Source organism: Protopterus annectens, chromosome 2.part1 (genome assembly GCF_019279795.1).
Source record: "Protopterus annectens isolate FY-2018-M chromosome 2.part1, PAN1.0, whole genome shotgun sequence".
Lineage (NCBI taxonomy): Eukaryota > Metazoa > Chordata > Ceratodontiformes > Protopteridae > Protopterus > Protopterus annectens.
Genome location: NC_056729.1, coordinates 1531822277 through 1531841425, shown reverse-complemented (window position 1 = coordinate 1531841425; position 19149 = coordinate 1531822277). Strand labels below are relative to the sequence as shown.

General features: G+C 40.2%; 1 protein-coding gene across 4 annotated transcripts in view; it reads left to right on the top strand.

Annotated features, from left to right (window-relative positions):
- Window positions 1–19149, top strand: part of LOC122794523 (probable glutamate receptor) — a 1137906-nt gene that overhangs the window by 921331 nt on the left and 197426 nt on the right. For all 4 annotated transcript variants that reach the window (XM_044062989.1, XM_044062987.1, XM_044062988.1 and 1 more), the window contains exon 7: window positions 14045–14133. In XM_044062989.1, coding sequence (XP_043918924.1) covers window positions 14045–14133 — 89 coding nt within the window. The remainder of the gene's footprint in view (window positions 1–14044; window positions 14134–19149) is intronic.

Sequence of the window (19149 nt, the reverse complement as noted above, 5' to 3'; positions counted from 1 at the left end):
TCTGTCAGCACATCATACCAAACCACTAAACATACAATGAACTGGCATGACATAAGTTCTGAGCACAGTCCTCTTGCTTGATATGTTGCAGCATCATTTGTACGTACTGCTTGCCCTATCTCCTGTAATGCCTCAATGACTCCCTTCAACTGAAATCTTACTGCCTTGACAGAGTCTATCATGCATTCCCAGCGAGTCTCCGACAGTGGCTTCACAGTGACATTTGTGTGCCATTTTAAGATCTGCCATCGGCTTGTTGATGCTGAACAGAGTACGTAAATGTTCTGCAGACATCCAAAGAATGACACTGCCTGTACTGATGAATGTGCTCCATCACTAACTATAAGATTTAAATTATGGCAGGCACACAGCACATAAAAAGCCCATAAATTCATCTGTTTTATCCGGGCCTGCAGTCCAGCGCATTTCCCCTTCATGTTGCTGCCATTGTCGTATCCTTGTCCTCGACAGTCATTAATGTCCAGTTGATGATTTTGAAGAGTCTGAAGAAGAGCTTCTGTCAGTCCTGCCCCAGTTGTGTCATTCACAGGCACAAATCCCAGAAAATGTTCAACTGTGGCTGCAGTCTGTGAAATATCCACATACCGAACTACTACAGTCATTTGCTCTTGATTGCTGATGTCTGGCATGCAATCAAGAATCACAGAAAGTACCTAGTGTCCTTTACCTTCCCTACAATGATCCTTAAAACAGCATTTGCAATCAGGTGGATAACTTCATTCTGTATGTCCTTCCCAAGTAGTGATCCATTATCTCTTTATTATGAATATGATGCAAATGTTCAGCCATGACAGGGTTAAACTGCGACAAAAGTTGCACTTGACCTAAGAAGTTGCCATTGCCATAGGTGTCCAGGGCATCAGTTGTACCATGGAATGCCATGTTCTGTTCTGCCAAGTACTGGACAACAGCAATAATGCGTTCTAACACACCACGCCAGTGAGTTATCTCCTTTTCAACCACTGCTTGTCTCTTATCCATAGTCTGCCTACTCTTTATTCTGTTGTCCAGTTCCTTCCACTTCATTATGCATGCCATATGCTCTGGCGCTCGGTCATGGCTGTGTAAAGCTTTGGATATCTCTCTCCATGCTTTGTAACCACCTGACCTGAGATGATGGTTAGAATGTCCAAACAATTTGCATGGAAAGCAAAACAGTGCGTCCTTTGAGACCGAATATGTCAGCCAAGTGTGTTTTGCTCTCGCTCCATTAGGCAGCACATGGAAATAGTTCTCAGATTAAATCTTCTTTTCTGCTCATTGACTGGGAACTGTGGTAACACCACTTGCACAGGTCCCATGCTGAATGGCAGCTACCCTAAACTCATCCCTAATCAAGTCTGGCCAAGTCCCTAGATCCTCCAAAGATGTACCTGACACTCCCTGCAAGTCATAGGCCACATCTGTCACTACGGAAGTATGGGCTCCTTCTGTATCAAAGTCTGGTGATCCAGGCAACACCTCAGGTGAATCTGCATTTGCTGCCATGCTTTCACCCATGGTAATGGCTGTAGGTCCACAGGAAGTAGCCTGTGGTGTGGCCGCAAGAGAGTGGTCACTTTCTAGTGAAAGGATGCTGGCCTCACAGTGGTCAGACTGTAATGCAGAACCATTGTGTTGTCCTGAAGGCAGACTTTTTCCTGAATCTCCCCTCTCCGATGAGTCACAGAAAAATTTCATAATGGAACCTGTCTCTTTGCATCCTCATTCCTCTGCTGCTGAATATCTCCATAATGGAACCCTGTCTCTTTGCATCCTCATTCCTCTGCTGCTGAATATCTCCATAATGGAACCCTGTCTCTTTACATCCTCATTCCTCTGCTGCTGAATATCTCCATAATGGAACCCTGTCTCTTTGCATCCTCATTCCTCTGCTGCTGAATATCTCCATAATGGAACCCTGTCTCTTTGCATCCTCATTCCTCTGCTGCTGAATATCTCCATAATGGAACCCTGTCTCTTTGCATCCTCATTCCTCTGCTGCTGAATATCTCCATAATGGAACCCTGTCTCTTTGCATCCTCATTCCTCTGCTGCTGATCCTTTCTTTTCGCTGCTCCTGACAAATATGTTACGCTTCATCTCTAACTGGGAATGGAAGTAAAGCAGAATTACTACACATGCAGAGTCCTTTTGTCATACTGTTATTAAAAATGCTTAATGACTTGCATTGACAGTCACTATTGCACCGCAGACAGAAAGACTGAAGAATGACTAACCGGTAGGCACAAACAAGTAATGAGAGGCCCAGGTTACAGTTTCATGTTAAATATCTAACACTAGAGGTGAACTTCAGCTTTTTCTACACAATTCTTCCCCTGTCATCCCTCTAAACATGTGAAGAGGCCATAAATTATGCAAAAGATCGATATTACAAGCTCTCAGACTAAAGTCTGAAAGAACTAATGACTAGGAGAGGCACAAGTTTGAAGGGGAACACACCAAACTGAGGCAAGACAAATGTTACGGTACAATACAGACTACACATGCCCACTACCTCTCAATCTCTTAGCAGACTTGAACAAATCAAAATCATTGGTTGAACAAAGGAGTGAAATCATGGATTTGCTAGAAAACCTCATTTGTGAGGGATGAAGAAGTGGCACATAGACTGGGAGACTGACATTCCCACAACCCCTCTTAGCACAGGATCCATGTACAAAAGCATAAATCCAAGGAATGTACCATGCATTACGTGGAGGGTATGAAACAAGAAGTCCATTTCTGTTAGTAGCCTCAGCCGTCCGCATTGTGCTATGCAATCATTTTGAGAGAGAACAGGCTAAAAACCAAAAACATCTTGACACAATTCTCACATGCCCCATCAACCTCCTAAAACTGTTAACTTAATTCAGTCAGCCAAAAAACTTGGATAGCAGAGCAGTTTTTGCAGCAGTGTGCATTAAAGGCATCAGTACATTCTGTGGAATTCTTACCCCCCCCCCCATCTCGGCACAATTTTGGATAAAGTGAAAACAAAATTACCAATGTGCTTATACAGTCTGTGACCCCCCTCCCCCCATTACAAAAAAAAACCTCCAGGCAAACAATGGACACTGCAACATTCTCACAGGCCCTAACCACACTCCCAAACTTTCAATACAATAGCTATGGACCATAAAAATAAGTCATTGCAACAAGGCATATCAAGGACAGTTAGACAGCACTATAAACAGATAGCAGAACAGTGTTTGCATTAGCAAGCATTAAGATATCAGTGCATTCTGCGGAATTCTTAATCCCCCCCCCCAAGTCTAGGCAGAATTCTGGATGAAGTGAAAACAAAAAGGCATAGCATAAACAATGTGCTTACAGTCTGTGACCCCTATTAAAAATACTCCAAACAATGCAACATTCTCACAGGCAAGGGAGCCCGCAGGATTTTTTGCAGGGGGGTGCAAACCCAGAGCCCCACCCACATAGCTCTCCCCACCCCCTGCCAACACAGCCCCACCCACATAGCTCTCCCCGCCCCCTGCCAACACAGCCCCACCCAAGTCCACCCACCCCAAGCCCCACCCACACAGCCATTCCAGTGTCCCATTACTTGGCTATTTCTCCCCATTTGCCATAGACACTGTTCAAATCTCTGTGTGCATACTATTTTATGCTTTAGTTCTACAATGATTACAGGCAGTTGGATTTAATTTACAACTTTTATTTCAAACATTATAGCCCAAACACTGATAGACATTTACTAAACCTAAACAAAGCAATAGTCTTGCAATGAAAACAGACTTGGCATTAAAGCTTCTCTACTTTTGAAACTCACATTCAATGAAACAGCATTGAAACCCACATTCAAAGAAAATGCATCTGGCTAGTGACAGGTTATTTACCTTTGAACTGTTTTCAAGCAATAGGCTCCTTGCACACTGTTAGGGCCAGGCAAAAGTTATTTGATTTACCTGATTGTATTAATTATAATATATAATATATAATTGGATTATATCCCTTGTATTATACAGCAACACTTGTTTGAGTGTGTTTTAAATTTATAGTTTTGAACATTTTTCCAGTAAGCAATGAAACAAAACATACAAACCAATAATGACAAACTGTCCAATTCAGAACATTTCAACCATAAAAGGCCACTCATTACAATCCACCAATATCAGTCAATACACACAATCTCTGCCAAAGTAAAAGTAATCTGAATAATTCCACATTAAAGATATCTGAAACTAATGGAGAGGTTGTTGCTAGAAAACAACTGTATATTTCAGTGTTTCATCTACAAATTCAGTGCCTGCTGCCGTCAAAGAATAAGTTGCCTATGTTAAATTAAAAAAATGGTAAGCTGGTATATTGCAATAGAAAATGGATGGCAAGCTGAAAAACAGGTTCATAGTTATTAGGCATCTCATCCAAAGGAGGGACATCCTCAGGACTGCAGCATACAAATGTACATGCTGTAGGAATAGAACCTCAAGCCTCTACATTAAGATGCAAGTATTCTACTTGTGGTGCTACTAACATAGCTTTAAAACTTTATACCACAATAGAGATACCATTTGCTAAACAAAACAGTTGCACATTGTAAATAGACTTGGCATGAGCAGCAGTAAACTTCGCTTCCCTTAAAATTCACAGTTCCTTGAAAATGCACTTGAAAATAAATTACACCTGCTAACGCTAACTTGAGCATTTCACTGTCTCTCTCTCTCTCTCTCACACACAAACATACCACACCCCTCAAGGCCTCAACCTTAGTGCAAGAAATCTAGACAAAGCCTAAAATAAATAGGGAGATTATAAATATGGCTCTCATAAACTTAGAAAATTGCAAGAGTAACAGGATTTGTGTTAGTATGCATTTTTCTAAATGATATGACGTCTAAAACTGAAATGTCTCATGATTTAGCGACTTCAATCCTTTTTAGTAGGAATATGGGGCAAAAATCTGGACATTCTGCAAAAACCTGGACAGCCAAGGGGTATGCTACCTCCCTCTTATACACACACACCAAATAATTCTGGTCAGACTTGAATTAGTTCTGGGAAGGTTGCACTGAACGGCACCGTGCTTGATCTGAAGTGGGTGAAATCCTGGTAGCCAGTGATAATAACTGTGATCTGCAGCTCAGCAATGTGGAGCATTAAAGCATTTTTAGCAGAGCATTGTTTCATCACTACCTATTGTTTTTGCACATAAGCTGTAGTTATTTCAAACATTTGCCTTTTTTGATTACTAGAGAGTACATTTACCCACCAGAGCTATTGTGTTTTGACTTCAGTGTGGAGCTTACCTAGTTGTTGCAGGGCTTGGCTTTTAAGTAAGGTAGCAATGCTTATTTACCATATACCATTAAAGCCACCCAACTACAAGTGTACTAACACACAGACACTGCTATAAGACAGTGGTCTCCAATAAAATGTAATGAGCTTCTGAAAATACTGTAATCATGTCCTTTTATTACAAATACTGTCATATGCATTTCAATACCCAAGGCTTATACATTATCTAGTTATGTAAATATTCTCTGCATGGCAACAACGAAAAGGCTTTCAATGCTGGTAATTCTTTAACAGTATGCTTACTAAAGCTTACTTGCATCTTACAATCTCTGACAAGTTTGCCTGATGTTCATTAAACCATGGCTACTTAAACAGAGTAACAGGGCACTGTGACAGCATGCAGTTCCTGAATAATAAGAAGCATAAATCAACAGTATAAAAATCTGATAGAAAACCAGAACATTCTGCAAAATCATGGACAGATGAAAAGCCATGGTCGTATTTGTGATCTACCTTGGATGGGGGAATACTCTGCACACTTACACTGCATAACTGCTCCTTGCCTTCCTTGGACACATCCAGAGCCACTACAATGGGGGGTGGGGTGCAATAAGTATGTCATAATTTGAAATGTCTCTGGTTGACAGTGATGGCTCTGACACTTATACCTCTCAACTTCAGAGCAAGAAATCTGGGCAAAGCCATACATAGAACTAGAAGTGGGACACAAGCCCAAAAATAAGGCCAATTTTTAAATATTGCTCGTATTAACTTAGATAATAGAACAGTAGTAGATCTTGCATTAGTACGAATTTTCTGAAGGGTATAAAATCTGAAACTCAAATGTCTGCCATTATTTTCTAACTTCAATCTTTAATGACTTGCCACTAATTTGCCAGAAAACGACAATTTTATGAAAAACGGACCAAAATGTGATGCAAAAATATAAAGTTGCCACACAATACAGCTGGGAACCTGTCAAAAAAGGGACACCTTTTTAATATTAACATTGTTAACTTGAGCAGCTAACAAAATAAGAACATCTACATGCATTTCTGAAATAAAAGTAATCTATAACTCTGATCATTACAGTTATATATAATTGTAAACCCTCCACATTATCTTCCAAAATTGCCATTTTAGAGGAGGGATTATTAGGGGAGAGCAACATTTTGAGCCAAAACTGGGGACAACTGAGAGGTTTGGATATTCCTAATCTACAAAGTGATTTGCATGTACCTCTCAACCTCTTAATGCAGGAAATCTGGACAAGGCCAAATATATTGGGGGAACAAACACTACTAAAAATTGCTCTTGTATAAACTTAAGACAGTCTTGCATTAGCATGCATTTTTCTGAAGGTTATGACGTCTGAAACTCAATGTCTGTCATTTAGTGACTTCATTCCTAAATGATTTGCTAGAAAACCACAAATTTTATGAGGAGCAAACCAAAAATAAGAAGCAAATATCTATTCATTCTGCAAATATATGGACAACTGAGAGGTATAGTTCAACCGGGGCTGAGTTTGCTACCCCCCTCACAAAATCATGGTTGAATGGAGCCTCCCCCCTGCAGCCATTCCAATGTCCCATTCCTTGATTATTTTGCCCCATTTACCATAAACACTGTAATGTGCATACTGCTTTACTTCTGCAATGATTTAGATTTCATTTGAAAGTTTTATTTTGCATTTTACAGCACAAACCCTAATGCATATCTGTTAAACAAAGTAATGCAGTCTCACAATGAAAATAGACTCAACATTAAAACTTCTCTGCCCTTGAAACTCGCATGCATTGAAACAGCATTGAAACCCACATTCAAAGAAAATACATTTTGCCAGTGGCAGATAAATATTAACTCTGGGCTGTCTTCAAAATCATAGGCCCCTCGAACATAACATACACATGCTCTTTGATACACCTTCCTGACTGTATTACATTATATTCCTTGTACAATACAGTACAGTTGTTAGAGGGCATTTTAAATTTATTGTTTTGAACATTTTTCCAGTAAACAATGAAACAAAATGTATACACCAATGACAAAACTGCCCAATTCAGAACATTTCCATCATAAAAAGTCTACTCAACCTTCTATAGTCCACCAGTATCAGTAAAAATATGCACACTCTGAAGTAGTAAAATCCACATTAAAGAAATTTGTAACTAATAAAGAGTTTGCTGCTAGCAAACAACTTTATATGTCATTGTTTAATCTACAAATAAAGTGCCTGTTACCCTTGAAGAATAAATTGCCTTTGTTGCATGCAATAAAAAAATGATAAGCTAGTAATACCGCAATAGGGAATGGATAGCAAACTGATAACAGGTTCATAGTTACTAGGTATCTTTGCCAAAAGGACTGCAGCATCCACCCCCTTTACAACACAGTGCAGTATCAGCAATGCATCTACCTACTGTGGGAGTAGAACCCACAGCCTTCAGCATCAAAAGCAAGTACACTATCTGTTGTGCTATTAAGAATGCAAGCAGACTAAACATAAGCAGCACTAAACTTTTGCTCCCCTGCAGCTCTCAGCTCCTTGTAAAATCAACTCGACACTCAGCTGTATCTCTGAACTTTGCAGCACAAGAAATCTGGAAAAAGCCAAAATTTATTGGGGAGGGGACAAAAGGCCAAAAACCAGGGACACATTTTAAACATTGCTTGTATAATGTTGGAAAGTTGCTAGAATAAAATGCTGCGTTACCACCATACATTTCACTGCCACGTCTTGAACCCAGGGAACCCTGTGCAAAACAGTCAGAGCAACATACCACTACTCCAAATCAGCTGTTTTGTGAAAGAGGAAGACTGAAACTTACATGGCTACCATTTAGTGAATTCATTTCTCACCATAGCACAGCTGTCAACCTCTTAGCACAAAATACCTGAACAAAGCCAATACTGGGTGAATACAGCCCCCAAACATTCAGTGAATTCAGTTCTCACCATAGCTCTCAACCTCTTAGCAAAAAACACCCGGACAAAGCCAGTAATGGGGGAATATAGCCCCCAAACATATTCAGTGAATTCAGTTCTTACCATAGCTCTCAACCTTAGCACAAAACCTGGATGAAGCCAATAAATACCTGAACAAAGCCAATACTGGGTGAATACAGCCCCCAAACATATTCAGTGAATTCAGTTCTCACCATAGCTCTCAACCTCTTAGCAAAAAACACCCAGACAAAGCCAGTAATGGGGGAATATAGCCCCCAAACATATTCAGTGAATTCAGTTCTTACCATAGCTCTCAACCTTAGCACAAAACCTGGATGAAGCCAATAAATACCTGAACAAAGCCAATACTGGGTGAATACAGCCCCCAAACATATTCAGTGAATTCAGTTCTTACCATAGCTCTCAACCTTAGCACAAAACCTGGATGAAACCAATAATGGGGGGGAATACAGTCCCAAAGACACGGATACATTTCAAATATCCATCTTGTACACTTAGAAAATTGCTAGAATAAAAGCTTTTGTTACCATGCACTTTCTGAAGAATATGAAGTCTGATATTGAAATGTGTCCATTTTTAGCATTTGTTAACCAGGAAAGTCTGACTTGGTAAAAAAGCTAATTTTTAGCAGAGGCCCAGGGAGAAACACTCCAGACAGCCAAGAAACAAACCAGAGAACATGTAGCTGTCAGGCAACAAGGACAAAAATACAAAAAACACAGATTTTATGAGGAACAGAAAAAGTATGAGGGAAAAACCTGCAACATTTTTACAAATGGTGGTGGGTAGGGAATTCAGGCTCTTGCCACTTGGGTTCAAGCCTTATTCTCTACCCACCACCATGTAACACCTGGGGCATTTTACACACACACATACACACACACACACACACACACACACACACACACACACACACACACACACACACACACACACACTACTCACTCTAAAATTGTCCCATCTTCTGTCCGTTTCCTCCCGCTTGCGAATCCGTCCGTTTCAGGTCCCATCTTCCGTCCGTTTGCGAATCCGTCCATTTCAGTTGCCGCTCATTTCCTCCTGCTTGCAAAACCGTCCGTGTGAGTTACCACTCGCAAACTTGTAAATATGAGCGACGATGTCAGCACGCCCGCGACTGGACTTCTTAAAGAAGAACGCATGATGTCAGCATGGACTTCTTTCTTCTTAAAGAAGAACGCACTAAAAAAAAAAAAAAAACACTTTTTTTTAAAATTATAGCATTAATTAGTCAGCCGATTCCAGGGGGGTGCAAGTGCACCCCCTTGCACCTGCCTCAGGGCACCCTTGCTCACAGGCCCTAACCACACTCCAAACCTTTCAACACAATAAGTACGGACAACGAAAAAAGTTAAGTCATTGCATCAGTAGTACATTGTTGGTAAACACAATAGTAGCGTAACAGGGCTTGCATTAGTATACATTCAAACATCTACACCTTCTGCAACATTCTCACAGCTGCTAACTACCCTCCTGACATTAGGCATGGTAAACAATGCACAAGTCCTCTCAACCTCCAAAGAGCATAATTCAAACAGTCAATAATAACTGCAGAACAAGGCGTAACATCAGGGATAGTTAAACAGTACTATAAACCTAGACAGCTGAACAATGTTTACATTAGCATGTAATAAGATATCCGGCACCATCAACCTCCAAATAGCATAATTCAAACAGCCAAAAATAACTGCAGAACAAGCTGTAACATCTGGGATATTTAAACTGCACTATAAACCTAGACAGCAGAACAGTGCTAATGCATTAAGATATCAGTACATTCTGTGGAATTCTCACACACACACACCCCCCACCAGCCGATGCACAATAATCCTGGATAAAGTGAAAACCAAAAACAAAGGCGTAGCATCAACAATGTGCTTATAGTGTGTGTGGCCCCACATTAAAAAAACTTCATGCAAACATTGAACACTGCAACATTCTCACAGCCACTAACTACTCTCCCAACATTGGGCTTTTTAAACAATGTACAGGCGCCAGCATATTCCAAATTACATAATCCAAACAGCCAAAAATAACTCAGAACAAGCTGTAACACTAGGGATATTTAAACAGTACTATAACCCTCGACAGAACAGTATTTGCATTAGCATGCATTAAGATATCAGTACATTCTGCAGAATCCCCCCCCCCAGCCGATGCGCAATAATCCTGGATAAAGTGAAAACCAAAAACATAGGCGTAGCATTAACAATGTCCTTATACAGTACATGACCCCATTAAAAAGGCTCCAGTCAAACATTGAACACTGCAACATTCTTACAGGCCCTAACCACACTCCGAAACTTTCAACACATTAACTACGGACAACGAAAAAGTTGCAGTCATTGCATCAGTGAGTAGAACATTGCAGTTATATGCAATAGTAGTGTAACAATGCTTGCATTAGTATACATTCAAAACATCTATGCCTTCAGCAGCAACATTCTCACAGCTGCAAACTACCCTCCCAACATTATGCATTTTAAGCAACGTACATGCCCCATCAACCTCCTAACCTCTCAGCACAATTCAAACAGCCAAAAAAACTGCAGAACAAGGTGTAACATCAGGGATAGTGTAAAACAGTACTATAAACCTAGATAGCAGAACAGTGTTTAACAAATGTGTAAAAAAACTCAAAACCTACTGCAAATTCAGTTGACAATCTACCAACAGTTTAAAAAATAGCAGTTGAAGCCAGTTCTTATCCTGAATACTTAAAAGATCCATTACTGAGCAGTACACATCCCAACTATCTGGAAAATATACATTATACCCTTGCACAAAGGTGGAAGCTTGAGCAAACTTAAATTATAGGCCAAGAGCAATTCTTCCCCCACTACCTAAACTCCTAGAGGAAAGCATTCATTCTCAACCAATAATTTACTTGCCAAATCCCAACACAGCTTCAGGCCTCATGCTGCAACTGCCCTCCTCAGTTATAATAACACAATTTACAAATGATGGTATCTGGCTTTCTCAATTTGTTAAAGGCCTTTGTCAAAGTCTCTCAACAAACTACTAACTACTCTCACCAACCTTAATCAGATCACCCTAGCCCTCCACTGGCTCCAAAGCTACCCAAAAGGTCATAAACAGCCATAAAATGTTTCCAGTATCTACCCCCCTCTACTTCCACTCACATTAGCAGTCTCACAAGGCTATATCCTTGATCCACTTAAATTTTGTGGATTATCAACCTCAATACCGCCACATCCCTAGCACTCACAATCCAATACGCTGACATCGATACACTTGTATTACATCTACCGTGCAACAGGTCATGTCCCAACCCAGGCTGAAATAAGCTAATCTTCACCACTTACCCTATACGCCTAAGACTATTGACTTAGACAGCATCATCTCACAAGACTGCCCACCTATCCCTGCTCTAGCCAACTACAATATCCTTCTCTGTCCCATTACTTATCTCCCCTCCTTTTCCTCACCCCTATCCCATTCTCTCTACCTTTTACATATACAGCATAGATACTGCCAAAACAAAATCCTCTTGCTCAAAATAATTTATACACTCTCCTAACCAATGGGCAATCAAAATTAAATGTATATTACACTTCACATTCCCTTATGTTGTCCCTCATATAAACAGAAACCAAATTATTTTACATATTTCTAGCACATGTACTAAAAAGCATTTCTCCCTGGGCATCCACTGAAAATGGGTTCTATCCCAGACTATCCAGAAAACAAATGTAAAGTAAAACTGGTATAACCACATCCTCTTACCACCAGCACACGGACATAAAACAAAATTGGTACAACCATAACCTGACCCCCACCCTCTTAGCACAAAAACTCTACACAAAACCAAAATAAAACTAATACAACCACAGTCCAAAAAATAAAACTGGTACCACTACAGTCCTCACCCCCCAAACCTCTTAGCACAAAAACTGTACACAAAACCAAAATAAAACTAATGCAACCACAGCCCACACTCCCCCAAACCTCTTAGCACAAGAAATATGCACAAAAAACAATCACCCACCCCCACAAAAAATAAAGTTAAAACTAAACCCAAAAACTTACATTTTTTGCTTTCCACAGAAGGCTGCTTCCAATACTCTGCTCCCTCTTCACGACTGAAGGCTCACCTGCTCTGCTTGCCTTCCTCAGACCTCTCAGTCCCTTTGAAGTTGCCCTTAAAAGGACAGTTTGTCAGACCTTTTCAGAAGTTGCCCTTAGAAGGACAGTTTAAAAAGAGTAGAATCCAAAGAGCACAACCGCTGCAAAGGCTTGATCCACCGCTGATCCGTTCCTGCTGTCCGTCCTCTCGTTGGTCCAAACCCCGCTCGATCACTCTGCTGCTGCTAAGGAACACTCCTCTGTTGAAAAACAAGAGAAGTGATCCTTATTAGCTGCAGGTGCCTTTTTAAAGGCAGTTTGTGCAGGAAGTGATTTGCAAGGACCAATCAGGTCCTTGCTTCATCACTTCCTACTTAAAAAAAAAAAAAAAACAAGGACTTAGTTCGCAGGCTGCTGCAGCCAATCAGATCCCTTGTTTCAGCAAGCGGACCTGACTGAGTGCAGCTTGCCAGTGAATCAAAAAAAAAAAAAAAAAACAAGGACTTAGTTCGCAGGCTGCTGCAGCCAGTCAGACCCCTTGTTTCAGCAAGCGGACCTGATTGAGTGCAGCTTGCCAGCGAATCAAAAAAAAAAAAAAACGGAAACACAGTTTGAATTTTTGCGATGATGGAGCGAGACTATGTGGACATCCAAACCGAAGCAAAGTAACGACGGTTGGACCATCTGAGTAACCCGCAGATGCTGAATGGGGGCCATCATTTGCAGGGAAGTAATCAGGGGCTCCCCGCGGCCGCCTAACACCGGCTATGACGCTACCGCTGCACCACCACACGGAAGGCACTCCCCGCACACTAGCTGAGAATTGAACGGGAGAACCTCTTGCTGTGAGGCAACAACGCTACTGCTGCACCACCGCGGATGCAATGAAATTTCTGAACATTGATCATTTACTTATCAACATAACACAATAAAGGCAATGTTTAAAGAAGATAGTACTCATGAAATACCAGTTATTCTTGTAACCTTAGGGTTCCTCAGGGAACCTTGTTGGCTAGGCTTACATAGATCCTTGGGCCGATGGCCTATTACCTACCTATGAACCTATGAACATTATATTTTTAACAGAAAGCTTAACTGCCTGCTGATGACCTCTTTCTGATGGTCATTTATAAGTACCAAACAAAACAGCATTTTTATATGACTTCCACACAAATACCAATGTTGAGAAAATCAGAACAAAGTTGACCATCACTGCACGACAAGGAAGTGAAAAATAATGTGCTAACCAGGTGTATAAAAAGGGGAGAACTAAACCAGACATCATCAGTGCTTTGAGTGCCTGCAAGAACTGTTTTTCAACTATAATAAATCATTAGTAGTGTCTGCATCAGGGACAGAAACAGGTACAAATCCATCCTATATTTAAGAATGAAAACTGTAATCATTTGTAGTGTTATGAATAAAAGAGCAAGACCTTCAGAGATGTATGAAATAAAAGCATTGGTAAGAAAGTTTGGTTTACACACAAATACACTAATTAAGAAACATGAACGAAACAAAAACAAGCTAAGTTTGTTGAATGTATGTCAAACTGCATGACAGTATTTTGTACATTCTGTAAAATAACAGAAGTCATAATAGACTGCATTTCTTATTGTACACCTCATTTATGTTAGCACAGGCAACTGAATATAAGTGATACATTATGTTAGCTGACTAACTGGAATATCACACATTCTTTCTTTGTCAGAGTCAGTCCTTATGAATCCCAGGAAGAAGAAACAGGTTTGACCCTTTTGAACAGCCTGTGGTATGGTACTGGAGCGTTCACTCTGCAAGGTAAAGCATTTGAAAGAGAAGCCTTCAGATAAATGAAGGTGTTGAACTTAGCATGACTAAACACAATGTGTCATATCACTAAAGTATTTTACATGGTTATGTGTAAACTCCAGGATTTGAAAAAAAAACTGAGCAAACTTTGTACAACTGCACACTCATATGCATTTACCAATACCTTTGATGATATATTAGGCAATTAAAATAACATTTTGTAACACCCAAATCTGCTGTGTGGTGGAGTATGCCAAAACAGCTCACAAAAAGTAAGGAGAAGCTAAAGAGTTTCCAGACAAATACACCGTTGGAGTGTTTATTGTAATCAGTTTAAAAATCTAATGCATGTCATCTTTAGGTTTTCAACCATGGTTCTCACTGAATCAGTGCATCCTCCTGAAAGTTAAAAATGACTTAACATGTAGCACACTCACCTCTGGTGCTGGAAGATCAAAAATGCTGTAGGTTCTATTCCAAAAAGAGAGTACTGACACCACAGTGCAGTATAAAGAGGGCACTGTCCTTCAGATGAGGTGTTAAGTTGAGGTCCCATCCGCCTGAGTTGTTTGTGGCGAAGGTGGGTGTAAAAGATCCCATGACACTTGTTGAAAAAAGAGAAGGTTAAGTTCCCTAGGCAAAATTCCCCTTGTCAGAATGAATACCACTATGGGTTTCTCCTGGAAAGAGGAAACTGTCCTAGTGGGACTCCCTGGTCATCAAAGAATAAATAAAGGTGCAATTTAAGTGCTATTTTATCTGATTTGTATTTCCAAAAGCAATGAGATGAGCCTGTCTCATGCTATTTTTTTCATAATATCATGCCCAGAATGTTTAAGGATGTCAAATTTAAAGGGGTAATATAAAGTGATACAACTATTTGGGAATGCCAAATTTAAAAGGTAATGTAAAGTGATACAACTAAGGCTCTCTCTCTCACTATGTCTCTTCGTCTGTCTCTCTCTCTCTCTTACGGAAGCACTTGATGTTGATACAAGGTAAGTATACTCAGAAAACCCTAAGTCTGCAGTGTTATCCCAAGTTCAGAAAGAGAACCTGTAAAATACTGATTTACACATATAGAACAGTTAAAGTATTTACAATAAAGAGTAAATGATGCCTTGGAGTATAGAGATATTTCCCACAAAACTCTATGAGTCTTACAGACAAGGAGATAGGGTGAACTGGAAATGGTTTACAAAGGCTAAAGAACCAAGATTTTGTGAGGAATAGCTATTATCTGTGAGGAAGTGAAGGAAACATTTGGAAAGCAAGAGAATGACTTTATTTGGTTTCAGGGATCAGTGCCTGAACTGAAAGAAATAGAGAAACAAAGTGGGGGAAGCTAATGAAATCAGAACTAGTTAGAATACTCACCAAATCTAGAAGACCTGAGGCACAGTATAAAACACTGTAGTGCATGGAGTGCCATGATATGGCTCTGAAACTGATGGCAAGATGTCAGAAAAAGTGCTTAATAAGCTTTTGGCAAGCACCCCCTTAGCACTGTTAAGCACTAGACTCATGTAGAAGCATTAACAGTTCTCAGCAGTCACAGCAGAAGAGCAGTAGGAAGCTGTTAAGCCCCTCATTCAGTTTTATTTGTTTAAGTCTAAATGAAGTGTTTAACAGCTTCCCGATGCTCTTATTGGGTGGCTGCTTTCTGTGTAGAGCAGCCATATCTCTCAACCACTTACCCCCAGACTTGGGGAAATACAATGATGCTTTTTAAAATATTACTACTATTAGCTTAATGTGCCGACAGAACAAGAGAATATACATTAACATACATTTTCTGAAGCAACAGAAGTCTGCAATTCTAATAACTGTCATTAGTTATTCCGCAAATCAGGGATATCCCTGAAAATCAATCACATCTAGGGGGTATAGTAGCAGCAAATATTGTGTTATGGCTTCCTAAGTTGTAAAACACTCAACCATTACTACACCTCACTCTCTCTCTCTCTCACTATGTCTCTTCCTCTGTCTGTCTGTCTCTCTCTCTCTCACGATGTCTCTTCCTCTGTCTCTCTCTCTCTCTCTCACTGTGTCTCTTCCTCTGTCTCTCTCTCTCTCTCTCTCTCTTCCTCTCTCTCTCTCTCTCTCACACTATGTCTCTTCTGCTGTCTCTCTCTCTCTCTCACTATGTCTCTTCCTCTGCCTCTCTCTCTCACTATGTCTCTTCCTCTGCCTCTCTCTGTGTCTCTCTCTCTGTCACTATGTCTCTTCCTCTGTCTGTCTCTCTCTCTCTCTCTTTCTCACTATATCTCTTCCTCTGTCTGTCTGTCTGTCTCTCTCTCTCTCTCTCTCTCTCTCACACGCACACTTTTGTAGTGCATAGGAGTAGGTAAAGCTCAAAGCAATACAAACACTCATGATTGTGTCTCACTGATCATAACTTTGCAATTAAAATTAGACAAGTTGATGAATGGCAAAAATGTATGAACATCTTAAAAGAGGTGAATTTCTTTTTTTTTAAGAGGTAATTTTTTTACAAAGAATCAAATACATAACACTCTGGTCATGACCACACACCCAATTATAATCCTCTATAATATATAGGCTGTAAAAGGTGATCCATAATAACTATCAAAATCAAAGGGAAAAACTAAAAAGAACTACTGGGTGATAAGGGTAGGTAAAAGATATGCATGTGAACAATGAAAATATATATCTCAGTTGTCCAGATAAATTTCTAAACCCAAAAATATCCTGATCATTCTATGGAAGAGATTGTACAAATACTTTTACATCTCAGATACAATTAACTAAATGTTTTCACAGACAGATAACAGATGCTAGAGATGTATGCTGGATGTGAAAAGTGGTTAGGAACACATTTTTTTCTGATCTTGTCAATGTCTAACACAGTTCAAAGCAGATCTACAGAGTATGTTAAGAAAGCTATTAGACTGCATTTTACTTTAACTCAGCAGAGTTGTTTTAAGCTGGGAGCTGGGCCAGAAACAGCCTAAACAGTAAACTGCTTTGGAAGATGAATAATTCTTGTAGCTAAAAAGCAGTAACACAAAAACAGAACTCAAAGACCTTGCATAGAAGAGACTACAAGATTATGAAGAGTCTGAAAGATAGAATTGAACAAATTGACTGAATGAGTAAATGGTTGCTTTGGTCCCAATAGATAAATATAGAGGAATGTTAGAATAAACAGAGGGAATGTGTAAAAGGAGCAGGTTGGCTGGAAACTATGGTCACATCTGGAGGGTCTGACAAGACCAGATGCTATGTAATCATCTGATTCATAAAGCTGAATGCAATCAAGTATGTAGTCACTAGTTTTGGGATGAGTCCAGATGTTAAGGTTTAAGAGTTGGACTTGGAAGTTAGCTAGAAATAACTTACCAGCCCCTTGAAAAGAATAACAAGAGAAGTACAGCATGCATGAGGACTGCACAAAACTTGTAGTATTCATTTTATCTGTATGTGTTAATATAAATGATTGTTCTTCAAAAAAGAAAACATGCCAGTAATATGGTGTATATTTCCAAGATTCACATGCTTCCTTGGAGGCAAAAATCTTGCATTCAGACAAAGTTGCTAGAAGCATACACACCACATCCTTCTCATATACCACTCACCACACAGAAAGGTCTTCTTATGGTGAGGCATTTAAAAGAAACCTCTCCAAACCTCAAAGACTTCCTAGGCCATCAAAATGCAACACCTACCCTCAGCAATCACTAAAGTCCACACCAACAGCAACACCTAACACCACGCAAAAGCCTACACCCAATGATCCCCAAAAACAAAGCCCATAAGGCAAGCAAACACTTTACCTAGTACTCATGTCATAGGGGATTCTATTGTATAACACACAGATGCCCCTCTCACCAGGCTGGACAAGGAGAAGATAATGGTTAGTTGCCTATCTGGAGCCAGGATCCACAATACCATGCACACACGGACCCTCGAGTCACTGCACCACAAGTATCAGTATAATTGTACCACAGTCCATGTGGGTGTAAATGACCTGAGGTATACCTCAGTGGACTATATGAAAAGAAACATTATGGATCTCTCTGAATATGTGTCACAGACAAGTACGTGCCTAGCATTGAACAACATTCTACCTTCACCTAGGATGATGCCACAATATGAACAGTAAATTATTGATTTTAATAACTGGCCACATTTATGGTGTCACTCCAGGGGATATACAATATCTATCAGCATGGGAGGACATGGTTAATAGACCACTTTGCTTTGCCAAGGATGGTCTGCACCTGTCCCCACTGGGCTTTCAGCTATTGGCTGAAACTTTATCCATCTCCTTGCAGCCTTTTTTAGACAATGTCAAAATGACAAAACTACCAACATAGCCAGAAAATCTCAAAGTAACCTTAAGATGTTACTCCTCATTGCTAAGAGCCTAAAAAGAAACTCACACACCCTACAAGCTCTCCTCACTATGGAGAATGTAGACATCTATGCTGTTATCTAGACTTGGTTTAAAGACACAGAAAGTACTCCAGCAGTGGAAAGGCTACAGTGCCCTCCACACATTTAGAGCAACAGCAGCACAAAGGGTCAAAAGGTGGAGGTGTCTCAATCTAAGTTAGTAGCAAAAACAACTCTAGGTTGGTTAAACACAATGTTCCCCTGGAGTTCAACCATGTCCAAGTCTCCATAGACAAGGTTCCCCATCATGTCCTGGCAAGCTACTGGTTGCCCTCTATGACCCACAAAACTCAACTCTTACATAGACCTACTAGAGAATCTCACCATCTACCCAAATGCCCTATGTGTGAGAGACTTTTACTACCCCTCTATAGACTGGAAAGTGCATACTGCCCCTAACTCATGGGTGCAATGTTTTATGGATTTTATCAAAACAAACACCCTAGACCAGATAGTGTACTCTCCAACCTGAGGATCAAAATATTAGACCTAGTACTCGCCAGCATGGAAGAGGATGGCACCCATCCCCTATGTTACATCCTAATTAGTGAAGTCAGACTACAAAGCTGTTCCCCACAAACTGAAAATGAACATGGAAACCAAATT